Below are 12,979 nucleotides of genomic sequence, written 5' to 3' on the forward strand. Positions count from 1 at the left end.
ATGCCCTCACCGCCTTCCACAGCGCCCCCGGCGGTCACGAGCTCTCGCAGACAGCAAACCGCCACAAGCTCCGGCCTGCAGCGCATAGAGCGACTTGGCGATAGCCTCATTCCAGGCCAGCCGCGGCCCCGAGCTTATCCGCGTACCGTTCAGAACTATCTGCCGACCTCAAGCCCTCTGCCTGAGAGACTGGCCGACGAATTCGCCGTCAACGAGCTCGAATTTGCAGATCACTTTGATGCTCTTGTGCAGCAAGCACTGTAACAAGCAGGCGCCGCGCCGTAAGAAGGAAAACACCAAGAATTTTACATGATATAGGGAAATAGGTGTTAATTAGACATGCATGTTGATATCTATGTTATTTACTGTATAATAAAATTATATTTTATCTATATGTCTTGGTTTACTGTACGGCACACTAATTCAGGCGACATGGGAAGAAAAGCCATATTCCAGCCACAGTAGGGGCGCTGGATAGGTAGTCTGCGGTGCTGAATAGGCTGTCCTTTGAAATAGCATCCAACAAGCTCAGTCGTTTATGCAATCAGCTTTCTCAGAGCCGACTCCTCCTGGCCCTCAACATCTCCGAGACGGGCAACTTCCTTGCCCTGGGACGATAGTCAGTTTATGACAACAAGAAGCAAATGCGTGGGATTACTGGCTTACATTTTCCACTCTCACAATTGTTGGCAAACATGTCACATTGTATGGCGGACTGCGCCACTTGTTGTTCGGGTTGCCCCTCCACTCCGCACGAGTGCCGGCTTGGATTACATAGGCTGAAGGTGCTGATTCTGCACCAAAGACGTTCTGGAGAGCCGGAAGAGCGTTTCGACAGTCAGGACACCATGATGATTGGCCATTCTCTGGTGACGCGAAGTAGACAACATAGTGAGCGTCAGTGCTCGTGGGGGGAGCCTCCACATCGATCAAAGGCATGTTGAGAGGATTGTAATTAGGATAGGGTATATGTAGAGTTGTATAGGCTGACGGATGGCTAATAAATGAAGATTGTGAGCCGAACGAGAAGTTTCTAGTCTTACTGTGGTTGAAATTTAGAGCCATGGAGATTAGAAATTGAAGATCACATGACGTCTAGCGGCTTGCCGCAAATTGCATCATTTTTCACGGGTTTGCGACTTCAGCACTGTTGTGTTATTTTGATCAATCGTAATTAAAGCTGAGGCCAAATTGCCTTTAATGGCGATTTTAAATTGTATGCTTGCATGCGGCGTTTGGCCACTTGACTTTTACCAAGCTACACGGAGTGTGCTAACATTTGAAGTAGGTGCTTCGCAGCTCCAGCGGCGATTGACACCGCCATCAACCACACGCATATATACATGTAAATTTAGAACATGCGCAATGTATACATGTAATTGTTTAATGAAAGTATTCGACTGGTAATGTAAAAATAATAACAGAAAAGGTTCCTAGTAAACATGCTGCACTGATCGTCACCAAACTACATGTAATCTAGCTCGTAGATTACATGTACCTAGGCACATGCAGCCAGTGCTTCTCCAATCCGGTGGCGGGCGATGTTGGTCGCTGTCGGCTTCACTCTAGCAGCAACAAATTACAGATCCTGCTTTCTCGTCTTACAAGTATATACGAATATGGGAGCTTTGTTAGTATATCGCAACACTTTATGAATAAGCTGGACGGAATGTAAGATTCTGAGTGCTTTCAATTGGGGTAACCTTCAGATCGATCGATGCAAGTCTGTTCCATGAAAAAAATGTGTCCACGAGTTGCCACATTCTCCTCGCGATCGGGAGACTAGAATCGCCTTAGCAACGCATTGCCATACAAACTTGGCGAGTCTAGACACATTGGCAAACCAGTGCGCATATTGGTATCTTTAGGTCGAATCAATGCTGGACGAGCCTCCAAAATATCGCAATTTATGGGTGCCTAATCAAATGCATAGCCCCTGTCCCCTGGCAAATAACAGTATCCAAAAATTCGACATACCTTCTGTTACATGGCCTTGCGAAGAGTTATATCTTCATAGTTGGCCTAGATTCTATCTATGGGGTGTTCTATTATGCAGGGGGCCTTTTGATAGCATTCTCTGATCATCAAGTTTGGATGGCTTGCAAACTGCGGTATACCCAGATCCAATGAACAAGTTCCATCAGATGTTACAAGGCTTCGAACGGCCAAACAAACCGATCGTCTTCATGTGTCCAAAATTCCTTCCGCCACCAATTGAGGAAGTTGAAACGTTGGTGGCAGCCTATCATCCCCAACCTCATCAAGTTTGAACTAAGGACGAGGTGGAGACACTGATTATTCTCTTCCAGCGGAATCAAACATTCGTTTGTCGGAAGACACAGTGTAACTATCGACCAACCACTCCGCAGACATGCCAGAGGCCATTATAGGCTCTCTCTTTGCCAAATGCATAAAATCTCGTACAGAGAGTACAACAATATTCAGCTCTGCGCAAAGGGTCTTGCATTGGTCATATGTTATGCGATGACATGGCCGTTACTATTCCATGTCAATTTGACTCCTACTTTTCTCGCTACTTGTTGCACCTTGGATGAGATTAAAAGTGGTCTATCATTGATATACGACCGCAGGGCCTTATCGGAGAAGAACATTGTGGGTGAAATAAGCAGTTCCTGTCCAGATGCAAAGGAGTTTATTGCAAGATACAAGTAAGTTATTACAAGAAGGAAAAGAAGAGGTAGCGGTAAGAGGATTAATTATTGCTAAATACAATTAGCTTCCTAAAGATTGCTTCACATACTTGCGACGGGAGCTGCCGCCGACTACAAAACATGTACATATACTCGTTTCGGGCCCCTTCTGTAAGATAAACTCACGGGCTCGAGCCACAACCTAAAGTTGACATGTGTAAATGAGCCTCCATCCTTTTATATAAAGCAATCAGTAGATTCATGATGTATTACGGGCCGATAATGCCGGGTAAGATATAGTAGTGCCATGTGATAGAGTGACGCCTCTCGGGGACGAACATGTCCCGGTTGAATAATCTATGAGCATAATTAAATAGTTGATAATGGATAATACAAGCACTTTTTAGAAAAGATATATAAACTATTATCCTTTCCATTCGATATGGTAGGCATTAAGAGCATATGACTTTGAGTTATGGAGGTAGCTAACACAATGCTAATAGAAACCGCAAGCCAAGAAGGCCCCAAGAAAATTTTGTACTTCTAAATAAAGAATCGGCCTCATATTTTGCGCATTGCATATGGTTATATGTCTAATGATACATTTATGAAAGCTCCATGGCCATAGCTTATACATTTATGTCATTGCTAGAGTCTCTTTTGGAATTATCGAAAACCTTGTCAGATAATTAACCCCCCTTGAATGTCAAAGGCTGTTGGTTGCTGTTGCACCAAGTGTCAAAGCGCTCATGCACAATTAACTATACCCAAATTATTGCTGCCTATAGTATTACATATGTCAAAGATGAAAACTGGTAGTACAAATACATGTGTATAGACACGGCCAGGCTAAAAATAGGTAGATAACATCCTTTCATTTTTCTCCGCATCTATCATCTCCTCCTCCGCCCTTAGCCTCAGAAAACACTTTTCTTTTCCTTTCTTTTCTTTCTTTTCTTCATTTTCTCTCTCTCAAAAGCCATCTTCGATACAAAGCCGTCGATGGCAAGCATGGCTAATAATATGCCGAAACTCAAGACTATTGGCATCCAACAGCCCGAAACCGCCTATATTGACCGATATGCTGTCCGTATAGTTGCTCTCAACCCTCTTGGCGACGTTGCTATTATATATGTTAAAAGGGGGAACTATTTGAAACTTCCAGGTGGTGGTATTGAAATAAACGAAGATCATCATAATGCCGCCCAGCGCGAAGTCGAAGAAGAAACTGGGGCCGTTGTTTCCTTACGCGGCACTGGCTGTATAGCTACTACCGAAGAATTTCGCAGCGACCTCCATCAGATCTCTTACTGTTATCTCGCCGATGTTCTCGATACTTCCGGTAATCCCTCTCTAACAGAAGAAGAACGAATTGACGGGCTTAGCCATCAGTGGCTGCCTATCAACAAGGCCATAGAAGCCATGACCTCAGCTGAACCAACATCGGAGCTTGGCCGTTACATACAAGAGCGCGACGTTTACCTTCTTACTGAAGTTAGGAAGGTTCTGGAAGATGGACATGAACAGGTGGATAGGAACTGAATCCTACAACGGAAGTTTGAGCTTGATGTGAGAATAATGCTTCATGGCTGAATAGCTGGTAAAGCCTTGGTATATCTCATTTATTTTATTTCCGGAGCAATTATATTAGTCGTTCAGGCTTCAAATATATCTCGCAGCCTCTTGTGTGTACGGAGAATCAACTGCTGCGTGGTGGAGCTGGAAATGATCCGATGATCGCAATGTGAAGATTATAAAGCGTTTAATAGGTATCGTGCCATAGCGTTGCTTTGATACTTTTTTGAGGCGCCCATTAAAGAGATCGTATACCAAATTTTAAACTTCAAGACCTTGAAATCAATACGCTAATATATTTAGAAGGCTCCCGGTGATTTAGCATAAATAAAACTGCAAGCTATTATTAGTGGTAGAAGCAGTAGAGGCCGTAGCGCTAGCTACGTGGAGATGCTCTCCACCACACTTCCAACAGGCTCGTAAAGGTGGGATTGTAGAACCTACCAATACTACCCAACACTGGAATAGGTTAAGCATAAAACAACATTTGTTTTTAGATCTCTTTATGATAACTCATCTTCATCTCCTATTATTATGTAGACTCAGTCTAATAACACGTGCTCATGTAAATCAATTGATAAGTCCTGCGTATGAAGCAAAGTGAGAAATCGTTATTTATCTGGAGACAACGACAGATTTAGAGAGTATTCAATGGTATAAAGCGTATTTTACGAAGCAATTATTGATTTCATTTCAAGCTAGCGATGATACATACTAACACCATCTTTATTTGCTTGATGCTGCTTTTGCTCCTTCGGGATCGTGCGCGACCACTTCAATTTCCACACGCATGGCATCCTCGCCCAGCCTGCTTACTCCAATCGTAGTCCAGAGGGGTTGATGATCAGGCATATAGGTCTTGAAATTCCTTACCATGGCCTCTAACGCCTCGTCGTTGAGAGGGAGATGGTAAGAATTAACACGATAAACCTGCGACCACCCTTTACCGCCAGCATCCTTCAAGGTTCGCTCAACATTGGCGAATGCCTGATCGATTTGCGCATTAACGTCTCTTTGGAACTCGCCGGTAGTAGGGTGCCATCCTCCTAGAAGCCAAAATAACATAAGTGCCGAACTAATCATAGCATCATATTTCCCGCTTACCTTGACCAGAGATTTCAATTCGATCGCCAACACGGACGGCCTGGCTGTAAGAATACTTCTCTACATTCCTTTTGCCGACACCATCGTAAGAATAATACTGTAAATGAGACATTCTGATTATGTGAGCTTTTTCTTTTTTTCGTCGAGCTTTCAAAAGGTGGTTAGTGCTCCAGGCAAAGCTTATATATCCACTTGCTATTTAATTGATGCGAGAGTAGTACTTGTACAGCCAGCAGCCGGTCTACATATTTAAGTCTAAATCAATGATTTGTCATTCGGCATCTAGTTTGTATGTAATTCGCCATCCGGTTTGTAAGCAAGGAGTGAATTCAGAGTGTAAGAAGCCGGAGTTGGGTTGTGCAGTGGGACGATGCAACGTTCTGCAGTGAGATGCAACACATTGTTGGCCAAAACAGAGCCTGGCGATTACTGTTGTGCCACCCTGTCTTGGCATTAGTATTGCGACGTAGAAAATTGCGGTGCAGATCCACCACAAAGTCTTGAGTGGCCATTCTTAAAATGCATTGATCAGTTCCTTCATAAAAATATTGTTGGTAGATGAAATAGATTGGTTGTTCAACAGAATGATTTCCTCTAGGCATAGGTTTCACGGGCCCAGAAACAAAATTTTGAGTATGGCTAGTTTTCATAGCCCTACTTGGGGATCTATGGTACAAATTTGTTTACAACAACCAAGCTCTAAAAAGCTAGGCCATTCAAGTTATAATAAGTTGTTGGTGATATTTTTTTTTGTTACATGTACAGTATACCATCGATGCTGCATAGCACATAATGCCCCAATAGTAATTTCAGCATGGCAACACTAAGCTCTGCTACTAGGTCGATGAGAAGTACGACTCTTAACGGAAATGATACAACAGCATAATCAGATGCGGGGTGCGATAGCGGGGAAATTTCCAGCTCAAGAAATGGCTCAACTAGAGGGGTCATGATAAGAGACGCAGGCCGAGCGGCTCAGTCAACCTTCTAAAAGCAGGCTTTTATCTCTTACGGTTCTAGGAAAATTGGCGCAACAGAAATTTGCGAAATCTAGCAAGACCAAGGCATGAAGCATAGCTAAAGACTGGAATCCAAGCTCATGATGTAACAGTAAATACAACTCCCACAATTCACGAATTTATAATAATTCTCATGTGCTGCATTGGATATGATGAGTTGAAGCTCCCAAAAAATGCTGGCTAAACAGCTTAACAAACCCCTTGATGTTGAAATAGGCGGCACTTTACACTCTGTAGCCCATGTAGAATTGTGTCTCCATCTAGTAAGCATGTATAAGTTTTTTTGCTTCGAATTGAGAAAATATTAACGCCTAAAATGGACAATTGCATAAAACTAACATAAAAGATTTGGAATCAATATTGGTCAGGTTACTTCATATCAAGGTATTTGAGGAATGCCCTGCGTTACACGATGAATAGCGCTTCCCAGTCGAGGCAAATCTTCAATCAGTACGGGGAAAATGCCCCTCTCATTGCCAAAAAGTGATTGCATTACACAAACGGCTGCTGCATCATGCTTTGGTTCGCCAATTGAGGTAAAATAACGCCCCCATTAACTAGCACATAGCTGACATAGCTGTACATAGCACGATAGTCTTCGAAACCATCCCCAGGAGGGATAGTCTCTGGATCAGGCTCCTCCACCCCAATGACTTCAAACAGACGGCCTTTTGCGTCGGTTGTCACGCTTAAGATTTCAAGAGCTTCTCTATAGACGGTAGTCCTTTCACCTTCTTTGGTCTCATTCGGCTTGTTGGTGATCAGAACGCCAGGCCTTATAAACCGAACAAGAGCATCGATATGGCCGTCGATTGAATCAATGCCCTTTCTGCCAGGGATCCAGATGATCTTATCCACATTGAGAGTGCGTTGAAGCTCAATATCGATATATTCGCGAGATCTTCCTGGGTTTATATCATCTTTAGTAATCGAACTCTCTGTAACAAGAAGGGTTCCATCGCCGTCAGTTTCGAAAACTCCACCTTCAGCTACAATCGAGGTCTCAATTCGCTCGATATGGAAATGCTGTAGATCTCTCCTTGTTAAAAATTCAATCACAGTCGTGTGATACTTGGCACCATAGCCGTTAATACTCCAATCAAGACCAACGAGGCTATGACCTCCTCTAAAGCCCTGCCTGGTAGCAAAACCGGGAGCAAAATCTTTCAGCCAGATATCCATCTCCTTTTCCTCGGTCTGATGAAGAGTAATTGGGAACGGGGTTTCAATGTTGGCAAAGTACTCTTCAGCTTCTTTATAGCGCTCGTGACCAGGTATTAAGACGGTCACAGGTTGAAAATGGGCAATGCCTTCAGCGACTACCGATATTTCTGTCGTGGCATTTGCCAGCTTCTCATAGTCATCTCCGAGAATACCTTGCAAGCTAGGCCAGCTCACAAAACTTTTACTCTGTGGTACCCATTCAGGTAAAAGCTGCAGAGAAAAATGAGCCATAATGATATATGTATTTGTTGTAAAGCGGTGAGCTTAAGAGGTAGAGAAAAGCTGAAAAACAAAGGGGAAGAAAAATTTTCATCCTCTCATCGTTTACACAAACAATAAAAAAGATTTATACAGATGGTGGGCTATATTACGCCTTACCTCATGAGTAACGGAATCTCACGTATTTTAATATATATTCCTCATGCAACTTTGGAGCTGTAGTATGACATCAAATCAGGGGGCCCTCATTCGACATCTATGGGAGAAAGATTTCGTTCTCGTTGCAAGGTAACGTCTCACAAGATAAATATTACGTTATTTCAGAAATTCTTAGTGGCAAATTGAGTCCCAGATGTCATAAACAGGTGAGAAGATAATAACGGGTTTACGCTCCAATAGAGATAGGGTAAGAATAGCATAGCGATCGAGTCGACATTAAGTTCCAAACTTTGTCACAACTATAATGCATATTTCACTCAAAAATAAAGATCCCTGGACCTCTGTGATTATCCTTTCTAAAGTTTCAATAGGCTATGCTAGGGTTTCATTGTCTTATTTTCGATACTTATCTGAAGCAATCAAAACTGTATCGCATTCGGCGGAGTATTTACGCTATTGTGATTGGTTCCATCGTTTCTCGAATTTCACACTAAAACAAGCTCTTTGGATAAGCACCCCTCATCCATGGAATAGGATAATCTTGGCTCGCCCAATCTCAGTTTTTCTGCTTTAAAATATTTGGCAAGTCTTGAATTTGTCTCAAATGACCTAGATATCAGAGCAAAATGCCACAAGAGACCACACCAAAGTCAACTGCGCCATGGATCATTTCAGTGGCTGTTGCGGCCTTTGCAATTGGTGTCGCGACATCTGATACGATAAGGAACATTGTTTTTTACATTCAGGATGCGATTATGACATACAAAGGCGGAAATATTCCTCAAGTACTGACAGGGCTCCCGCCCCAAGCTCAATCCATACCACCATCGACTTTCACAGCTCTGTCGGTAGTTCCTCCTGAGAGTATCGCTGATATTAAAACCGCAAGTGAAGCATTCCTCTTATCTAATTCATTTAATAACTATTTGGTAGATATTCGTTCCACCGGGCTCTACTATGGAAAGTTTAAAGGAGCGGCCATTCCATATTTACCACCCGGACTTCCTGAATCTTTTGGGACGAAACCCAACTCTCACGCTCATCGCTGACGCAGGCACAGATCCTCTGTTCCATGAAGCTGTAGTTTGGTATGATAGATGTCAGATTTTCTCTAGTGTCACTATTTCTTACAATACTGCCAGGTACCCCCCTACAGATGAAGTTTTCATCGCACAGAGTGCTGGGCCTCTATCGGCTGGAACTGGACTAAATAAGTCTAGCGTGATATCAAAAATATCTTTGAGTGAAGCTATGGCTGTTTCAAATGAGCGAAATGCTGTTGGTAAAGTCCAGGTTCACACTGTTCCGACCGAACCTCCAGTTATAAACCCCAATGGTACGCCTCCCTCGCGCACAAGACGTATAAATTGATATCACAGTCAAGCCTTCTCTTTCTTGAATTATCGGCTCATATCTCATATCTATTAGGAGGAACAAACTACAAGGGTGCTATACTCTTCACAGGAGAGGGAATGGGCCCAGATGTGCCGCCCACGCTCTTCATAGCAAATCCAACGGAGCCTTACAACACTTCTAGTAAGCAACCCACTGACCATTTAATATTATTATAGTTCTAATAGGATACTTCCCCACTCAAGTCCTTGTCAACAATTTTTTTGGTCGTCAGTTCAACTCCCTGAATGACGTTTCTGTTAACTACAGAAACAAGCATATCTACTTCACCGATACGGTTTATGGCTACCTCCAAGACTTTCGGCCAAAACCTGGTCTCCCAAATCAGGTATATCGATTAGATCCAGCTACCGGAGCCATTACTGTCGTAGCGGATGAGTTTGTGAGCTGTAATGGTGAGCAGTCTCCAATTAGTCTCATTGTGGACGTCTTTTAAGCCAAGAAATAGGCATCACATTTTCTCATGACGGCCGTTACGCATACATAACTGATACAGGTGCTTCCAAAGCTTTCTATGGCTACGATAACACGGGCGCTTCGACAATGTAAGTCTTACGTCATTCCGCTGCTAAATGTAGCACTGGGTCGAAATTGACAATTTTCGGACACTTTTCACAGATATCGTTACACAGTAGCAAGAGACGGAACTTTTGAACATCGGAAAGTGTTTGCATATGTTGCGGTCGGTTTTGTAGACGGTAAAACCTAATCTCCATTCAGTTAATCATTACTCAGCTAATTCCTTTATCGCCAGGGATTCACTGTGACTCTAAGGGCAATGTGTATGCCGGCGTCGGCGATGGAATACACGTATGGAATCCTTCGGGGAATTTGCTAGGCAAAATATTCCTCGGTGAGGCATCTGCCAACTTTCAGTTTACTGGTGATGGCCGAATGGTCATCGGGGCTGAAACACATCTATATTATGCAACCCTGGCTGCAAAAGGCGCCCCGATCTCATAATGGTTCATTATGTCGTATCTCAAAAACATCACTTCAAAACTCATTATTATACACATCACTTTCTTTATCTCGCATCCCAACTGTGGCTAATATCGAGAATTCAAAGCCATCTTAATATTCTACTGCTTCTACTGCTTCTACTGTCTATTTTTATAGATGGACGGACTGTTTCATAGGCCATGCCTAGGTGCTGAATAATGATTCCCAATTCAAACTACGTGTACCTGTCTGAACAAGCTTTAGTTCAAATATCTGGGCCGGTATATGTGACTTAAATAAGAGTACTAACGTTCGCATAACTAGGAAGAAACAAAGATTAACTGTCCTTGCCTACAAAGCGGTCAAGATTGAGGTTACTGGGACGAATGCGAAGTTGAAGGTGCACAGAGTAGATTGCCCCAAGATCGTGGTTACAGCAATGACAGTAACTATTAACAACAAATTCTGTTTAAATCATGTTGCCACGATGAGTGACAGATAACGCTTTAAGATCAAATTCGGCCAAGTTTACACAGGTCAAAAACTATAGTAGATTACGCTTTATATTCTATGTGAAGATAGATATAAACGCATTATACCACACTTTACCCAAATTCTCCCGTGTTGTCTAGAGCTCTAGGGGCGCCATCCTTATAGAAGCGGTAGATATTCTTCCGCACTAACCGTTGTGCCAAAACCGGATAAAACATGCACTTGTAAAACAGCTGGTAGCCTCTTCGGCAGATCTGAATAGGAAGGTGTGTTACTTGTAGATCATGGGTCGTTGCGGCAATGGTAAGTTAGCTTAGGTTAGTATAAGGCCATCTATGCACGTATACATGATAATCCACACACGTTTCTCTTGTCAATTCAGGCGTTACGATTTTAGGCAGAAGGTGTTGCCTTACTATTTAAACCCAGATTCTTTGCGCGCCAATTATGACATAGTACGAAAGTAAGGAGCTAAATCATCGATAGAACAGTGCAGCTTAATGCCTCTATTCAATTGCTAGCTAGTTCAAAGATACGACGTATCTACGTAGTGCTGTGAAGCATAGCTGCTACCTAAAATGCTTCCAATCGCCAATGGGCTGCTCAGCTTCGTAGCGAACGACGCTCTAGTACCTGATGCTCCAGCTCCCGAGTTACCGTATTCGCCAAAAGAGACATGATCAGTTCTCTCGTCTCCTGTGTTCCAAATATGCCATCCGGCGCCGTTAATCACGCTGCTTAAGGAAGAGGACTGGAAAGCGACCCTCGCATAATCTCCCCATGGCCTTCCCAAATAATATGCTCCACTTGTCACAGTCTTGCCGGGAGCGGCTGCGATTGTGGCTTTATTGAACACATAATAACTAGACGTATCCGATGAACGCCCAGACGCCGTGACATATCCGATAGACGCGGGGAGTACTCCAATAGTGCACTTCTCAAACCAGGCATTGGCTGATTGGCCAAAGATAAAATCTGTGGCGCCTTCAATGTAGCAAGCTGAATAGAGCTGGGCGCCGGTTTCTGCAAGCACGGTATCTTGAAAGCCTCTGAAAGAACATGCGTAATATCCTTGGTTCTGTTTATTCAAGTTAGAAGCTACTTTAATGTTAGCATATAAGCTATATCTTACCCCAGCGTTAGCGCTCAATGCCAGGGCCTGACTGCCGCTGCCATATGAGTTGACAACATTTACGTTATATAGCTTGAAATTTGTTGTCTCGACTCTCAGTGTACCTGTGCTGTCATCGTTTGGCTCATTTGCTAAACTGTGAGCTGAGGTAATTGTAACGACATTCGAGGAGTATGATGCCGTGTTTTGAGTATAGCCATATATGGTGAGCGGTCCGGTGAGCTTATTAATTGTAACCTGCTCGTTGTAGGTACCAGGGTTGATGAAAATGATTTGTTCTTGAGATGTCGACTTAAGCGCATTTACAGCCGCTTGAATCGTTGCATAATGTCCAGAACCAACAACAAGTGCGCCAGCCGGAGGAGTGGTTCTGCCAGCCGCGAGAGCTCTCGCTGTGAAAGTGAAGAAAGCGGAGAGAATAGCAAGGGGCTTCATCTTTTATATAGCTAATTATTTCAAGGCTATAATCTTTACCTACAACATCCTAGGGCCCATCAAGACTAGGTGTGGCCAACGAGGACAATTTATACTTCACACAAGCACCTCCCCACTTCTACTTAGCCACCCTAAGACCCTTCAAATTTAATTTACTCCATTGTATCTGGTTTCAATGCCATAATCGTAATCGAAACAAAAAGCTTGTTTGAGCATACTATAGACGTTGAACATTTTGCTTCAAGTTGAGCGGAGTGGTGGCTACTTACATTCTTGATCCGCCCCAATTAGAGTTGAGCACACGCAGCTCATGTTTACCGGAACTACTCTATTAAACCCAATATGCAGTCTCGGTATTATTGTCCGAGAAGAAAACAAGGGCTGAGAATGGACGGCATATTATGGGGCGCCGGCTTTCAAAAGCAATGGGATATCAGGCTAATTGGTATCAATGACTTCTTCAGACATATTTCTGCTCTCAATACAAAACATGCTCGAAATTTATCGAAACGCTCCTTGTGGACGCAGTCATTGAAGATCGATAGAGTTGACAGGTATAGTCGCTTTTCACGTAAGCCCGAGAGGCAACTGTTGCCTTGTCTCATTGAGCAAGT

General features: G+C 43.3%; 7 protein-coding genes across 8 annotated transcripts; 3 read left to right on the forward strand and 4 right to left on the reverse strand.

The window, feature by feature from the left end:
• TrAFT101_005558 (uncharacterized protein) lies at positions 1–264 on the forward strand (the record flags this gene model as incomplete). Its single annotated transcript, XM_066127515.1, has 1 exon — positions 1–264. One exon carries the CDS (start codon positions 1–3, stop codon positions 262–264), a length of 264 nt encoding a protein of 87 aa, XP_065983626.1.
• Positions 265–341: 77 nt separating this feature from the next.
• Positions 342–1,017, reverse strand: TrAFT101_005559 (uncharacterized protein). The gene is made up of 2 exons (XM_024900888.2): positions 667–1,017; positions 342–608 (listed from the first exon to the last, which is right to left on the reverse strand). The coding sequence occupies exons 1-2, from the start codon at positions 937–939 to the stop codon at positions 537–539; spliced, it is 345 nt and encodes a 114-aa protein (XP_024757242.1). The 5' UTR covers positions 940–1,017; the 3' UTR covers positions 342–536.
• Positions 1,018–3,653: 2,636 nt separating this feature from the next.
• TrAFT101_005560 (uncharacterized protein) lies at positions 3,654–4,466 on the forward strand (the record flags this gene model as incomplete). The annotated part of the gene is made up of 1 exon (XM_024908677.2): positions 3,654–4,466. The coding sequence occupies one exon, from the start codon at positions 3,654–3,656 to the stop codon at positions 4,191–4,193; it is 540 nt and encodes a 179-aa protein (XP_024757240.2). The 3' UTR covers positions 4,194–4,466.
• Positions 4,467–4,887: 421 nt separating this feature from the next.
• TrAFT101_005561 (uncharacterized protein) lies at positions 4,888–5,514 on the reverse strand. The gene is made up of 2 exons (XM_024905440.2): positions 5,331–5,514; positions 4,888–5,272 (listed from the first exon to the last, which is right to left on the reverse strand). Exons 1-2 carry the CDS (start codon positions 5,440–5,442, stop codon positions 4,953–4,955), a joined length of 432 nt encoding a protein of 143 aa, XP_024757239.1. The 5' UTR covers positions 5,443–5,514; the 3' UTR covers positions 4,888–4,952.
• Positions 5,515–6,712: 1,198 nt separating this feature from the next.
• TrAFT101_005562 (uncharacterized protein) lies at positions 6,713–7,817 on the reverse strand. The gene has a single exon (XM_066127516.1). The coding sequence runs from the start codon at positions 7,802–7,804 to the stop codon at positions 6,842–6,844; it is 963 nt and encodes a 320-aa protein (XP_065983627.1). The 5' UTR covers positions 7,805–7,817; the 3' UTR covers positions 6,713–6,841.
• A 564-nt stretch (positions 7,818–8,381) lies between these two features.
• Positions 8,382–10,556, forward strand: TrAFT101_005563 (uncharacterized protein). Of its 2 annotated transcripts, XM_066127518.1 has the most exons (8): positions 8,382–8,835; positions 8,885–9,039; positions 9,094–9,287; positions 9,380–9,487; positions 9,550–9,759; positions 9,873–9,909; positions 9,983–10,062; positions 10,119–10,556. In XM_066127518.1, the coding sequence occupies exons 1-8, from the start codon at positions 8,578–8,580 to the stop codon at positions 10,325–10,327; spliced, it is 1,251 nt and encodes a 416-aa protein (XP_065983628.1). In that variant the 5' UTR covers positions 8,382–8,577; the 3' UTR covers positions 10,328–10,556. The 2 variants fall into 2 exon arrangements, with proteins under 2 accessions (XP_065983628.1, XP_065983629.1); XM_066127517.1 differs by having other exon boundaries at positions 8,813–9,039; positions 9,813–9,909.
• Positions 10,557–11,288: 732 nt separating this feature from the next.
• On the reverse strand, positions 11,289–12,365 carry TrAFT101_005564 (uncharacterized protein; the record flags this gene model as incomplete). The annotated part of the gene is made up of 2 exons (XM_024910736.2): positions 11,289–11,876; positions 11,931–12,365. The coding sequence occupies 2 exons, from the start codon at positions 12,363–12,365 to the stop codon at positions 11,325–11,327; spliced, it is 987 nt and encodes a 328-aa protein (XP_024757235.1). The 3' UTR covers positions 11,289–11,324.
• Between the last annotated feature and the right edge of the window lie 614 nt (positions 12,366–12,979).

Source organism: Trichoderma asperellum, chromosome 3, assembly GCF_020647865.1.
Source record: "Trichoderma asperellum chromosome 3, complete sequence".
NCBI classification, from domain to species: Eukaryota; Fungi; Ascomycota; class Sordariomycetes; order Hypocreales; family Hypocreaceae; genus Trichoderma; species Trichoderma asperellum.

Bases quoted from the DNA above. Each gene is read 5' to 3' on its own strand.
- TrAFT101_005561 (XM_024905440.2), bottom strand. From the start codon at position 5,442: ATGTCTCATTTACAGTATTATTCTTACGATGGTGTCGGCAAAAGGAAT. The intron at 5,273-5,330 runs GTAAGCGGGAAA...TTTGGCTTCTAG, and splicing joins AATTGAAATCTCTGGTCAAG to GAGGATGGCACCCTACTACC.
- TrAFT101_005562 (XM_066127516.1), bottom strand. From the start codon at position 7,804: ATGGCTCATTTTTCTCTGCAGCTTTTACCTGAATGGGTACCACAGAGT.
- TrAFT101_005563 (XM_066127518.1), top strand. From the start codon at position 8,578: ATGCCACAAGAGACCACACCAAAGTCAACTGCGCCATGGATCATTTCA. The intron at 9,910-9,982 runs GTAAGTCTTACG...CACTTTTCACAG, and splicing joins AACACGGGCGCTTCGACAAT to ATATCGTTACACAGTAGCAA. The intron at 10,063-10,118 runs GTAAAACCTAAT...CTTTATCGCCAG, and splicing joins TGCGGTCGGTTTTGTAGACG to GGATTCACTGTGACTCTAAG.
- TrAFT101_005559 (XM_024900888.2), bottom strand. From the start codon at position 939: ATGCCTTTGATCGATGTGGAGGCTCCCCCCACGAGCACTGACGCTCAC. The intron at 609-666 runs GTAAGCCAGTAA...CTATCGTCCCAG, and splicing joins CAATTGTGAGAGTGGAAAAT to GGCAAGGAAGTTGCCCGTCT.